General features: G+C 39.6%; 1 protein-coding gene across 1 annotated transcript; it reads left to right on the top strand.

The window, feature by feature from the left end:
* Positions 1–6,910: 6,910 nt before the first annotated feature.
* On the top strand, positions 6,911–10,595 carry LOC117559452 (caspase activity and apoptosis inhibitor 1). The gene is made up of 6 exons (XM_034236258.1): positions 6,911–7,171; positions 8,130–8,321; positions 9,020–9,104; positions 9,207–9,252; positions 9,678–9,745; positions 9,831–10,595. Exons 1-6 carry the CDS (start codon positions 7,067–7,069, stop codon positions 10,307–10,309), a joined length of 975 nt encoding a protein of 324 aa, XP_034092149.1. The 5' UTR covers positions 6,911–7,066; the 3' UTR covers positions 10,310–10,595.
* The last annotated feature ends 4,589 nt before the right edge of the window (positions 10,596–15,184 follow it).

A 15,184-nucleotide genomic window follows, 5' to 3' on the forward strand; every position in this document is an offset into this window, starting at 1 on the left:
CACACACACACACACACACACACACACACACACACACACACACACACACACACACACACACACACAGCCGAGCTTGAATGACACAAGCACACTTTTATTTCCATGCAACTCTCTGATTGGTCTGGTGTCTTGCCTCTGTTGCATTCACTGAACACGGGAAATTACAGTCCTACCGTCCTCTCTCTTGTCTTGATGAGGTTCACGTAAAGCACGGTTAATGTATTATATTATTGAGGTAGAATTGTCCGGGGCTACAGAACAAACATTCGGGGCAGTCCAAAATATTATTTTACCAACAATGTGGAATTTATTGGCCACAGATTATGCACAGCGGGAGCAGCAATAACCGTCAAATAATAATTCAGACAGGGGAACTCCGCACCCCCTACCTGCCGCTAGGGGGTGCTGCAGCGCCCTCAGCACCCCCCTTCCCGCGCCCATGCTCATGGGGCTGCAGCACCCCCATCTGCGAGGCTCCACTAGCACCTAGCACGTGTTTACAACAAACTGTCCCTAGCCACAATCAACAAATAAATAAGTAGATCAAATAATGAAAAGGTTCTGTGTACATCTCTAATCAAAATAAACTTGACAAAGAAGACGTGTTCGTGCAGACACTCTCCAGATTCCTGAGCAGTCTTTCCCCCTACATCATGGGAGTCTCGTCCACCACATGGTCCAATGTGAGGATGAAAAGAAACACTCTACAACCTGCTAAACTAGATTTATTTTATGTTTTCCCCCCCATTTTGATTCAATTTAACAGCACCGAGATGTTGCTGCTTGTCACGGCATGACATCATGTTGAAGTGAATGTGCTGCTTTGTTTCTGGGCAGAGACAGCCTCTTCTCCTGCAAGGAAACAGTGCCATCTATCGTAATACTGAGTGGAAGACCTGGCTTTATTACATGACAGCCTTAATACAGTATCCTACCTTAAAGAAATACTGAAGCTATCTCCATTTGTTCCGAAAAAATATGCTTTCCATATATTGTTAATCTGACCTGATTCAGATTTCCTCACTTTCAGTTCTTTCTGACTGAGAGAAGTTTCTCCAAACATTAGTGATGGATAAAGCTGGGGCTTATGCGACAGTAAATATCCTCCTGACAGTTGGAAATTAAAGTAATATGTCTGGCCTGGCTGCTGTCAGTCTTACTTAACGGTTCCTGCAAAGCCTTCAAACCTAACGTCAAACTTTTCGGTGTTTTCACCAGCACGGATAACACGCTGCTGCAAACGGTACACAGCTGCAGTAAAAACCTAAGCACGTTTCGCTAGTGCATGTGATAATCTGCCTGTTTTAACTTTAATGTATCAATCACCCATTACAATGGTGTGTGTTCCAACATTTTGACAAGCAGTCCTGTCTCAGACTCTGTCAGATCCACATATATATGTTTTATACCGAGGTTTCTGATGTTTGATGTTCTCAGTTGTTGCTTTTTCGAGCACATTTTAAGGGAAATGTGTTTACATTTTTACTTTTTACCATAACCAAAAGCAATATAATTGCAATCTATTAGACTTGTATTGAATCTTTGAGCCTGCAGTTGAAGATAATTACAGAGAAACACAACCATGCCACATTCTACAAAAGATATGGGTTTAGATTTCTGTGATGGGAAATATTCTTTTGACAGTTTATTTGTGCATCTTTTATGAAATATCTAATTAAATGCAAGTACTTTTCTGGTTATAGCACACTAAATCTCCTTTTCAATCCAGTATTAGCTGCTAAACATTAGCATACTTCAAATTAGCATGTGAACTAATGCACACATTAGCATAAGGAATAAACAACTGTAATTATGTTGCCGTTTATGTCAGGCTGTGTTTGTGACAACTGTCCGTCTGATGTTAACATTGATGATCCATTTTGAAATAAATAAGCTGTCTGTGCATGCTTTCTTCAGGTGACCTTGCTTTGGTCCTGCTGAGTTTCAGTGTTCAGTGTGCAGCAGGTGGTGCTCCAGCCTTAGATAACTACATCTCTCTGTGTCTGCTCTCTATTAAATGAGAAATGTTCGGTCCAGCCTTGGCTAGAAAAGAAGCAGAGCCTGAGGATTAAGGGAGGCTCGGCGTTGGTCCTGAGGGCCAAGAGTCTGTCAGTTTCCCTCCCAATCGTAGCCCTCAATTACTGCATGAAAGAGGAGAGGACAGGCTCTATAACCCAGCTGCACACGGAGCACTTCTCCTGGGAGGAGCTGCTGCACCAGCTCCAGAGAAGATTCAAACTCCATCGCTCTTCTTCGACAGTTAGTTCCAGATATCTGCTCAGCTTTTTTCACACACTTCACATGTTGCTCCCAAAGAGTCATCCTCTACACCAGTGGTTCTCAACAGGTCAAGCCTCAGGACCCACTTTTTTCCTTTGTCAATAAATCGCGACCACTCAAATGTATTTCACAGACCATAGTGCAGTACTATATGCTTCTCAGCATACACTTTGAAGTAAAGTGAAGTACAGTGCATATATTTTCAGTAAATGTAGTCCATGAAACAAAACCACATCCTCAACATATTAGTGCCATGCAAGGCAGATTATATCCCTTCACAGAACTAAAGTATGCTTTGTTGTCCCGCCCTTTAACTTTACGTGGCCGAGTTGCTGTGGTTCCTAAATGTTTCCACTTTACAATAATACCTTACAGTGGTATTTCACGATCTGACTTGTTGCATCTCTGCTCTTTAGAACGACCCATTCTTTCACACATGTTTGTAAAGGCAAACTGCATGGCTAGGAGCAGTGTCCCAATACTTTGTCTTATTATACACTATACAGACAAAAGTATTGGGTCATGATTAAGAGGAGTGTACACCTACTGGAGCTTTTATGACATTCCATTCAAAATTCTTAGGCATTAACATGAAGTTAGTTGGGAAGGCTTTCTACAAGATTTTGGAGTGCGTCTGTGGGCATTTTTGCCCATTCATCCAGAAGAGCATTTGTGAGGTCAGACACTGATGTTGGACGAGAGGGCCTGACTCGAAATCTCCGTTCTAATTCATCCCAAAGGTGTTCAATGGGGTGGAGGTCAAGGCTGTGCGGGACAGTCAAGTTCTTCCACACCAAACTCACCCAACCATGCCTTTATGGACCTTGCTTTGGTCACTGGGGCACAGTCATGATGGAACAGAAAAGGGCCTTCCCCTAACTGTTTCCACAAAGTTGGAAGCATAGAATTGTCCAAAATGACTTAGTAAGATGAAGCATTAAGAATCCCCTTCACTGAAACATGGCTACACACATCAATGTGCTTATGATATATATACAGAGAGTTTCTCTGTTGAATCCCACCTGATTCAGAAGACGTCGGCCGCTGCTCTCTGAGCGAGGTAAGGAATAGATTGTTAATAGATATCTTTGGCTTTCTTTACTGCAGCCAACACATACTGTGTACACACACACACACTACTGCTTGGCAGTCCTCTCAAAGCACCTTGGGGAAAAGAGGCTGCTGAAGAGAGAACAATTGATATTTAAGTTAACAACATGCTGAACGGGGGTGTTGCTGCGATCCTGAGCCACAGAGACTCTGATTACTGCTTTAGTGTTATTATTCACTGCTGCTGTTGGTGTAGGGGAGACTGAACACTGTTGAATGTACATGTAGGCTACAAGTGGTCTTCAAAGGCTAAAATCCCTGTGGGAGTTTCTCTCCCACACTCCTGCTTGAAACGCCTCCTTTGGATTCCTTTTGTTTACTTCCCGTAGTGACATCACTATGTATTATATCGTATCTTATATACATTGTCTCCCTGTTTAAGGTTCATTCTATGTTTATCTATCCTAATTGTAAAGCACTTTATGCATACATGTTATTTTGATCTTATTTCATGCTGTTGGTGCAAAGCAAATAACAGTCAATAAATGTGTGTTTTTTCAAGTTGTGAAGTTAATGAAGGTACAAAATGTGTCTATACTTTATCTCAGCTGGCAGAGAAGATGTTAATTCACACTAAAAAATCCTACTGTCTATACGTGTTGATTTGAGGAGGGCAGGCGTTGATCGGGGAGTTATTTATTTATGTACACAACATATTATATAGTTTCAGTGCAGCTTGGATGACCTAGTTTAGACTGGCACTAAAATAAAGTTTATTTGTGTGCTCCACTTTTAATTACCACTGATTTTCGTTGCTTAAACAATCTGTAATGATGATGCACACAACCAATTCTATATATTTAGATGTAAAGTGCACATTTTACTGACAAATGTAGGCAAAGCATGTGATGTGCATGCTCTCTTTCAGCTGAACAATAATGAATTCCATGTCTTAAAAACAATGGAAATAAAACTATATACAAAACACACAACTTGTGCTTCTTGCGTCAGATTGCTCTTGACTTTTTGAGTTTTGTGTTTAATATAATGGTTTATTCTCTGTTTTCTTTATAGTGAGCTTCTGTAGCTTTTTAATCTCACTTTCAGTTATTAAATCCTCTCTGTGATTCATCATTTTACTTTCAAAGTGCAACTAAACTAAATTAAATGAGAACAAAAGCCTGTACATCTCTCGATTAGCCAAGTCTGCTAATTAGACAACAGGGCTTGCTTGCGTATATTTCTCATTTCTAATCACAAATCTCTGCAACATACTTTTACAATTGTCATGGCTTCACACCCACATGAGCTGCTGTTTCTAAAAAGCCCTGTCCCCTCTGCAGAGCCTTTAATGAGATGAACCCAGACACGGGGAGCAGCTGTTGCAAAGAAAACACATTGTGACATGATTGTGATCGATGCACACCTCCTACCGTACCCACTGCATAATTTGGTGGATGGCATCAGGATAACAACCTGCATTATGTGGAGACAGCTGTCGCCATGGCGCCTGGGCAGCCATTGCATTGGCTCCTGCCGTACGGAGGCCGAGGCGGGGAAGCCAATTAAAGTGATTTACTGCCTGCTGCGCGTCGTCACCACCGGCTCCAAACCTGCAACTCTGTCCAGATAAGCAACACCAGGGCTCCCTGAAGACAGCGTCATTACCCAAATGTATTTCTGCTATTAGCTTATCCTTCAAAAATATAATATACTATATAAATATGAAGTATTCGTCGAGCATATATGCATATACCCTAACGAGTGTTTTGTGATCATTTCAGAGACTATGATCTTGAACATGTGCATACTTTAACAGAATAACATATACTATATATATATATATATATATGAACTAATTTCACATATATTCCATGTCACAGTTTACATTTTTTAAAGTTCCCCTATTATACAATTTGTCCAAAATATATTATAGGTCTCAGATATATACAAAACATGTCTCTGAAGTGTTTGGCTGGAAATACCAAACAGATCATAATTGTAGCATCCCATAAACCCATAATGTTCAGCCCTGATTCTGTGTCTGTAGCTTTAAATGCTAATAAGCTGCTGCATGGCACGCCTCTCTGTGACGTGATTGGTTTAAAAGTACACACTAGTGCTCTAGGAGGAGATTCAGGTGATAAGGTGGGTGGGTGTTACCTTTGGCTTGGCCAAATCTGATCAGTTAACTTTCAGACAGGTTTTTATATAGATGGATCGGGACAAAAAGAAAGAGAATCTTTTTTCCTGAAACTTTCAGAATCTTTTTACACACAGGGAACAACTATTTATGTATAAAAGACATAAAATAGTGGATAATAAGTGACCTTTAAGTCTCTTTGTTTTGCATAATTATTAGCCAAAGTTCTGCAAACATGTTTCACTTTCGTCAATGAGAAGCTGTGCAACATTATAATACACTATATTAAGTGTATTTTCCTGAGGATGAATTCATCTAAAGAGTGTTTTGTGATCATGTCTGAAAATGTGATAGACAGTATTGAAATCTGTTTGTCTTGCATAATTATTAGTGTATCCTGAGTTCTTTCCTTCACCAAAAGCTGTCAAACATCATAATAAACTGTATAAATATTAGCTTTATAGTGTGTTTACCTAATGCTATATGCATCTTCCTTGATCTCAGGGTGTTGTGATCATGTCAGAACATTTGAAAATGTGATATGCTTACTTTTTCTTTCGCAGAATAACATCCATACATCACATCTTACCTGATAATTTCACATACGTTCCGTATCACAGTTTTACATAATTGTTCACATAGGTCATGCATAAGTCACTTTATCCGCGATAGACATATTCACGTCTTTTTGTTTTGCCTAATTATTAGTTTTGCCTGCAAACATGTGTCATTATCATGTGACCCCACATTCCTTTGTAACACCCTTTGTAACAAACATAAGGAAGATGCTGCTGGTTTAACTGTGGAGGCTGAATTATGTAAATGAGCCTCGGCGGAGGGTTTGAAGGCATTCATTCACAGTAATGAATTAGATGCACAGTATTTGATGAGGCAGATGGAACTTGGGATATGGAGAGACGTGTGAAACACAGGGTGGGCATTTATGATTGACTGTAGGAAGTCATCTGAGGGAGCTTTGAAGTGTGAAATGTTGATGATGGGATACAGTTTGAATCTGTTTCAGCATTCTTCATAATACAGACAACTGTGCAGATGAAGGAGGAACAGGAAGTGAGCAGCTCTGTTGTTGTGGACACAAGATGATGTGGGAACTTCAAGCTATACTCACTAATTATGGACATATGGGTATAGTCTAGCACTGCAAAGCTAATTTGATGTGTTTTTTCAATGCAGTTACATCATATCCCGTTATAAACAATGCTTAGGTGTGAACTGACCACCAACACAAACCTCTTAGGAAACCTGTTTGTCATACGTTTCTGCGGAATAAATGTAAGGATGTCAGTCACCCTTTTCTGGTAAAAAAATAATGAGGACTAAGAGATACAGACAGTACCAGCACCGCCCTGCCGGTAGGTGGCGTCGACTAAACCAAACGGTTGCATCGCCGCCGCCAAAAGAGGAAGTGGTCGCGTTCTGATGACAGCTTTTGCCGCGACATTCAAAATGGAAGTATAGCTCGGGATATAAAACAGCTCTCTGTAACAGCGGCAGTGTTTTTTCAGCTCTCAGTAGAAGCACAGGTGTGTTTCAGCTTTCTTTCGGTGTGCTCCAGGTGTGTTTACCCTGACAATGCTGAAGAAGAAGGCCAGCAGCGCAGAGAAGAGGCGGAAACAGTCTCAGACCGAAGAGCGAGCCGACAACAACAAACGCAGATGTGCGGATGCTAACTCCGAGGTAACAGCTTAAGCTAGTGTCATGCTAATGTAATGCTGTGTTTAACAATCGGAATATATTATAATATACACGATTCTGTAAACTGACACTAAAATACATATTTGGTTAATTTATTTTCATGGTTACCTTTAGGCGAGATGTATATGTATTTAAATCCGTGATTAAGAACGTATGTTTTGTGTATTCGCTTTAGACTACCTGGTTCAGATACTGTCAGAACTCTCAGCTAGGGTTCTGAAAGTTTATCAAATAAAATAAAATATATTAAATTGTTAGATCCCTGGCGGTCTGTTTTCAGAGTCATGTTAGATATGGCGAACATTAAACATTTATCAGACTTTGGTACAGGTTTTTTTTTTTTTAATGAAGCTTGCTGTTTTCATTTTCGATAGTATTAAGCTGTGTTGATCAATGGCAACCAAGATATAACTAACAGTGAATTGACGTTTTTGATAATTTGTATGACAAAGCCTTAAATTACATTTATAATTAGGGATTTTTACCCCACGTAAAGTCTTTAAATGTCTAGTATTCTTAGTCTTAAAGTTCATAATCCAAAATTGATATATATGACACAGGAAATCAGAAAATAAATCCCCTCACTTTAAAGCTTGAATAAGAAAATATTTGAATAGTTACACTAATTCTGCAACAAAAAAAAATGACAATCGAAAAATATTTGTACTCGTTTATTTAGATTTTTTGGGTTAAGTAAAACGGAGTTTTTCAGTTACTTGGGTTGTAGGTTAGCCTACGGGCATGTTATTTAATTCCAGGTTTGTTTAAATAACATGGGAAAGCTCTTGCAATATAATTTAAATTATAACTTAATTTAACTAAATATAACAAAAAGTCTAAATGGTCCACGTACCGTTTGAGCTACTAATCATTTTGGAACAGTGTTAACATCGTTATTGTCTAAGTACCTCCAGAGTAACATGTTGGTTTCTTGCTGCAGGGCTCTAAGGATGATATGGCGGACGCAGAGCTGGACCGGATCGGCAGCGACATCGAGGAGGGGGGGCTGGACCTCAGCCTGGCCTTCCAGCCCATCACCGCCTACGTCGCTGACAAGAAGGAGATGTTGCAGCAATGTCTGCACGTCCTCGGGGAGAAGAAGTTACGCAAGATGCTGCCCGAGGAACTCAAGGTGAGGGATTGTGTCTGAATACTAACTCATGATCTGTGCATGCCTGGAATAAGATAAGCAGGATGTCAAATGAAAGTTTGAACTTGTATGATTTCAATTGCTGGGAAAAAGGGTACCTTCCATTGATCAGGAAGATTTGTGGAGAAATCAGGCTAATTTCTCAACATATTCATTTACATTTTGGACCTCTCAAATGGTCTGTACACCACAATAAAATGTATTTTGCGTTGACACTTTATCTACTGACTTCAGTTTTGGATTTAAGGACCACATTTTGTTTTAAATCAACATTTGTGGCCATATTGTGTACTGTTGGACACAGCACCATTCATCTGAAAAGCAACACCACCTTGAGATAGGGATCATTGCATGAAAAGGTTTGTTCCATGACTTTTATTGTTTTATGCCACCTTTTTAGTTTTCCAGGTCACATAAGTCAGATAGAGAATTGCTACTATTTATTTTAGTTATTGAACATACTTTACCTTTTTAATCCATATCTGTAAGGTGTGTGTGTGCTTACTCAAGACATTGTAAACATGTGTTAATGAAATGTATCAGGTATTAAATACTTGGCTAAACTAACACATATAAGCTATACAGATAGAGTAGTAAGACTGTATGATTCTGCTGTGTGCTCGGATGCTGTTGTAGCATCCCATCGTTACAGAAACTATTAAATACATTATCATTCACAGGACTATAATTTAGAGGAAATCAAAAAGATGTGCTGGGATCAACTGGAGCCCATCTCAGAGCAAAATCTCATTCAGATTCTAGCAGGTAAGAATTAAAGCCATTTGGTAAGTTTTTCTTACAAACTATCTTGAAACAATATTTCAAACGCTGCATTATGAATCCTTAAAGCTGTTGGTTGTTCTTTAGGGGAAGACCTGACATCTGGAAACACAGAGGAGACTTTAGAAAGCCAGTGAGTGAAATGACTTAGGACAACATTTCAGAATACAAGTGGTTTTTTTCATGAAATGATACGGCGGCCGACAGGTGCCAACGCGCTACCAAACATTTCCATTAGGAGAAAGCGCTGCAGCTTAAGAACCAATGCAAATATAAAAACACAAATGTGCCGAAACGCATGCAAATTAAGAAACATTCACCAACTCGCGCAGCGTTTACTAAAAGTGCTGCATAAACGCTGCAAATACAAAACGCTGCAAGAAGCTCAAAACACAACGGAGCGGCGGCGCTTTTAGTTAACGCCGCGCATGTGTGGTCAAGATTTTTGTATGTTTGCATCGATTTTCGAAACTGCAGCGTCCCTCCGAATGTAAGTGTTTTGGGCCACCTTACATATCCCATACTTTAATATGATCATTTCTTTTTTCCTCGGTCAAGGCAAGACAATAATGTGGACTCTACATCTAGCTTAAAAGAAACTGCAAAACCTGAGGACCCTAAACAAGGTAATTCACATGCTAGGTACACTAAACTAAAGGAACAATATTTAATAGGAGCATTTCAAATAACAATGTGTAATTCTCTCCACAGAGGGATCAGGTGAGGAGAGTGACGTCCTCAGTATAAACGCAGACACTTACGACAGTGACATAGAGGGGCATAAAGAGGAGCAGGGTAAAGCTGTGGAGGGGGAGGTAAAGGCAGCTGCTGTCGACCCAGCTTCTGTAAACCCAGCTGCCGTAACCCCAGCTACTATAAACCCTGCCCCCCCCACTGCCCCACCTGCAGAAGCAAAGAAAGACCTGCAGAGCGACATAGACCGGAGTGTCAGTGAGATCTTGGCCCTCTCTGCAGGCACAGAGGAGGCTAAAGAGCAGAGTGTGGCCCCTCCTCAGTGCACTGATGTTAGCTCACCTGTTGTTCCCCCCGTGTCAGGCCGGGCCCCTGCAGGAGGCCCCCCTTCCCTGCAGCAGCTGGAGCTCCTGGAGCTGGAGATGAGGGCCAGAGCCATCAAGGCCCTGATGAAAGCTAGTGATGGGAAAAAGCTTTGTGTGGCAAAAAATGTGTAGTATGCTTTATTTGTTGTTGGTTTGCTGATTTGTGTTATTACTCCATATTGGAATGATTCTGCAGACTGTTTAACGCAGAATAGAACACATCTGATATGATTAACATTATGGGGTCTGCCCATGTACTGTTGTGTTTGGCCACTAGATGGCAGTGTGCACCTGCAGTACAGTTGAGGTGATGTGTCTGAAGAGCAAGAGGGGTATCTAGTATCTACTCACATTACAGCCGAAATGCACACGTTTTTTTTTTTAAAACATAATGTTATTTTTGGTTTACAATTTGTCCTTGTTATTGTCCTTGTTAGAGTTTCTGACCATATCAGAAAGATATGTTAATAAATAAAAAGACAACGTTTTAGCAGCAGTGTTGTGAGGTCATTTACCTGGTTTGTTTCTTTACTGAACTCTTGTTTTGGTAATGCTCAAGTAAAAATAGTTATATCTTTCTAGTTTTTATATTCTAAATATTAAAGGGATACTCAACCCACAAAAAATAATCATTTTCTGAGGATGCATAGCGCCTGATTAAGCGTGATATTGTTAATGGAAAGTGTTTCAACGTAGTGCAGTTTTAATAGTTGTGCAACTTAAGTTCATTGAGATTGTGTAAGGATGTTTTTCTTAAAGGTGGGGTAGGTAAGTTTGAGAAACCGGCTCGTGATACACTTTTTGTTATATTCCATGGAATGCTCTTAACACCGGCCTACCTGCCTGTCAGCCTTTCATCTGTGCACACATTTATCTCGTGCCCTCATTGGTCATTTGCGCGTTCGTGTGTGTTGGAGGAGGGGCTCTGTAAGGAAGTAGCACATTTTTTCCAGCTGTGTATTTTCAAATTCTATGATTCTAGCCACTCGAGCTGGTTTCTCCAAAATTACCTACCCCACCTTTAAGTTTGATGTTGTTAAATGTGGCATGCATTTACTTCAGTTCATCAAAACTTTTCCTCTTTTTTTTAAAATTCATGTTTTTGCGTTGAGGCATGTAAGTTTACATCTAGGTAATGCATTGTAAATCATAAATAAAAGTTTGCCTTTTTGAAAGCGAAGTACTCTTTTTAAGGCTACTTACTTTCTAACAACAGTTTAGTGATTGGTGCAAAAGTGCTACAACGTTCATGCATCGTTGTCTTACAACTAGTTAAACAATGATTCCTGTATTTGGTGAATGTTTTGCAAATGATGCACATGTGTTGTCAAGTTGGTGTAGATGTTTCTTCATTTGCATTTATTTAAAAAAAAAAATTGCTTTAATATTTTCATTGCTTCTGAATCTGTGGCACGTTTACGTCCACACGGCAGCGTCGCGTTGAAGCTTGCCGGTGGGCGCGTCTGGCGTGGACCAACAACCAATCACATTAATAACACGGTTTGATTGGCAGTGCTTGTTCTGGCATACGATTTGATTGGCTGGCGTTCCGTTGACGCTTGAAAAGTTTACTTTAACTTTTCTCAACTTTCAAAGCGAGCAACGGAGCGGCGACGCGACGGACCCACAAGGCAGTTCGGCAAAGCGTGACGTCACCCCATTCAAAGGGAATGGGAAGCATCTCCGTTGAAGCCCATGGTTGAAGCACACAACGCTGCTGTGTGGACGTAACGTAGATGCTTTGGATCGTTGGAGCGCGTTTGCACCAGTCTATGGTTTGCACCCGTTGGCCACCGTAGTTGAGGCAAATACAACAGAAACAGTTCCCATAGTGTAGTATGTATAAAGTGAAATAATTCTGAGATAATTAGAGCAGCTGTCCTGACCTGTAGATCTTTTATCCACCACAGGAACTTTGTGTCCTGTTCCTCCTTTCTTCCTATATTGTGGCTGTAATTTATTTGCGAAGCCGCTTTGTTCTTGTAAGGCTTCGCTGTGTGTGCAATTACATGCAGATGCAGAGAAAACACAATGAAATGTTTGATAAGAAGCCAGGTGCCTGAGTATTTGCATTTAAAAGGGGGTGAAATGTGTGCAGGTATCTTTTAAATAGGAAAATGTCTGCTTTAGAAAAAACCCGATATAACAATAGTTAAGTGCTGGTAGTGTGAATGATTGCTGAGTATTCATCCCTGTCATTTCCCCGCTATTAGGATAGGAGCAGATAAAAGGCTTTTGAGGCAGACGTCTAAATGAGCGGTCTGCAGGGCGGAGTGATGCTGTTTTGTTCAGCGAGTTCTTTTTCACATGAACTTGGTGATCTGTGTTAAAAATATTGAATGGTGCTGTGAGACTCTCCACTCACACAGGGTTCAAATATGGACGGAAAGAGCCAACACACTCTCACTCCCTAAGCGTCCAGGAGCGACGTTTGGTCAGTGTCCGTGGCGTCCAGTTGTGACGCTCCTAGGCTCCTTCAGCGTCATAAAGGGACGCAAATAGCTTTCAACTGATTGCAATGTATTCCCATCTGCGGCGGGATTTGACGCTCATGGAAGCACGGCATTCGTTTGTGTCGGCTGCCCTTAAAGGCAATGTGAGCGTCCATTCCCATTGGATAACGGAGAATTGTACACCCGGAAGTAAGTATTCCTCTTACTGTCGATTGATTTTACAGTGATATCTGCACTACTCATCGACTAAAAAACACCGGATTATCCTTGTTAATTACACAACATTGATTGGTTTAAATTGTGTGCAATGCTTTTGTATTTTTCCCCTTCGATTCGGAGAAACAAATATTTTTTCGGAGTAAAGGATGGCAGATGACACAACACTACCCAGAATCCCCAGCTATCGTTTGGACTACACCATGTGCTCTGTTTGACGTCACGTGATCTTCAAATTTCTCCCTGCAGAAAAAGAAAACATGGCCGAACTTCGTTTTATTCTCGGTGGAAAATGCCTATTTTAAAGTTAGTTTGGCCATTAAAATGCGTTTTGATGTCATTTGATGCGAGGAATATGAGTTGTTATTTCAGATTATGTGTGCAGTGGATGTACATGATCTTTAGTTTGCTAGTTATTACGAAGATTACTAAAGGAAATCGCGACGTTTTCATTGTTACCAAGGTGGTTGCTAGCAACCCTGTCTCCTAAAAATTACGTTCCCACAGAACTAAACTGCATTCTCAATTACGTTTAGCTAGAAACGTATTTTCTCCCACGTTACGTTTGTTATGAACGTATCTTAAATACGTTATTTTTTTACATATCTTTGCCATTTATTGTCTTGCTTATAATAATGAAAATAGTTATTTATAAATATAATTTTAGAGCACACATTTGAAATCGAGAATCGGGCTCGATATATGGTTAAATTAAAATCAGTAGGCGAGGCTGTAATTTCGCCAGCTGTTACTCTCATGCGCAAGGCGGAACATAATAGTTTTAACATGCCAAAAAGTTGCTGTGTCGTTTATTGCTCCTCAAACATTAAAACAAATCCAGATTTACGTGTTTCTGTACTTCCTCTAAGAAGAAAGGACAGTAAAATAAGAGCTCTGTGGCTTCAGGCTTGATCGCCGTTCAAATGACAGCGTTGGTTTCCCCAAAAGTGGGCGGGGCTGTAAAGTGAAGTAGATTTTACTCTCATCTATTATTCAAAACCATTCTATTTATTCTAACGTAAATTACATGCCAGTGTTTTATCTTTTTATTTATTTGTTTTTATTTTAAATCGTAGAATGTCGGACTTTTTTTCCGTCTGTGAGGAAAATAAATGGGGCTTAGAGCCTCAAAATACTGAAATCTGTATTTTTTCAAATATTTTCCTTCTAATTTGTTATTCTTTTCTAAATAACACACTGTTATTTACTCAACAATAACACACAATTATCCTTGTTTTTATTTATTCATTTAATTCTATAATCTTGGGCATTTTAGCCGTAAATAAAGTCACCGGAAACAGACGGGACATTTCGAGCGATATACACCACAAACCCACCAAACTGATTACCCAAGATCCTCAGCTTGAAGCTCGTTGATTGGATGTTTTAGCCGCAATGCACGCTGGGATATGGTGTTAATAAGATATGATATCCGACAACGAAAAATAAAATAATACCTAGTTCAGAGTGTTCTTGCTTTTCTCTTTGGAAGTCATCACATAACGGCATTGTAATACACGGTTCGGCTGCATTAAATATTACACATCTGCCGTAGTTCTTTATTTATAGAGCCCTGATGAGAAGACTTCTGGACAAACAGGAGAACTGCTGCCAAAACTGAATACGTGAGGTGGATCATAAATATATCAACAATTAAACAACATCTTCAATTTCTTTTCACAAAATACGTCTCCTTGCAGTGTCAATAGTAATTCAGCTGACTTTTATATTTGATCCAATTGAGGTTATATTTACACCATAACGGTGCAGAGCTGATAGAAAAGGACTTGTAGTTTTTAAAGATATTACTGATTTTCTTTGAATATCAGAATGTAAATACTGAGTTGAGAGAATAGTCAGGGGTTTTGGGTGATGGCAGACACATCTATGGAATCACAATTTCAATAGCTTACCATTAAATGACGGATATGCCTTTCTGTCTGTGATGTTTTACAAATCAGATATTAATGTGTAGAAGTAAAACAAGAGAAATAGTATAGCAATATCCTGTAAAATTATGTAAAAACATGAATAAAACTACACATCTTTAGATGTTATAAGTGTTCTACACTAATAATACAAAGTTATTATTAGTATGCTGTGTGTACCTTGTGTGCACCGCCTAGTGGTTAAAGCATGTTATTAAATTATTTTTGTTGAATAATGTTTTTTTGATTAAAACAATATTAAGAGTACATACTTTCATAGGGGGAAAGTAGAAGGTCAATGATAGAAATATAGAATATAAAAAGTCAAGAAGATACTAAGTGATCTCTACAATAAAACAGTTTAGTGCCGGATGTACAAAGATATTAATAGGAGGATGTGCAAAACAGAA

Source organism: Gymnodraco acuticeps, unplaced genomic scaffold (genome assembly GCF_902827175.1).
Source record: "Gymnodraco acuticeps unplaced genomic scaffold, fGymAcu1.1, whole genome shotgun sequence".
NCBI lineage: Eukaryota > Metazoa > Chordata > Actinopteri > Perciformes > Bathydraconidae > Gymnodraco > Gymnodraco acuticeps.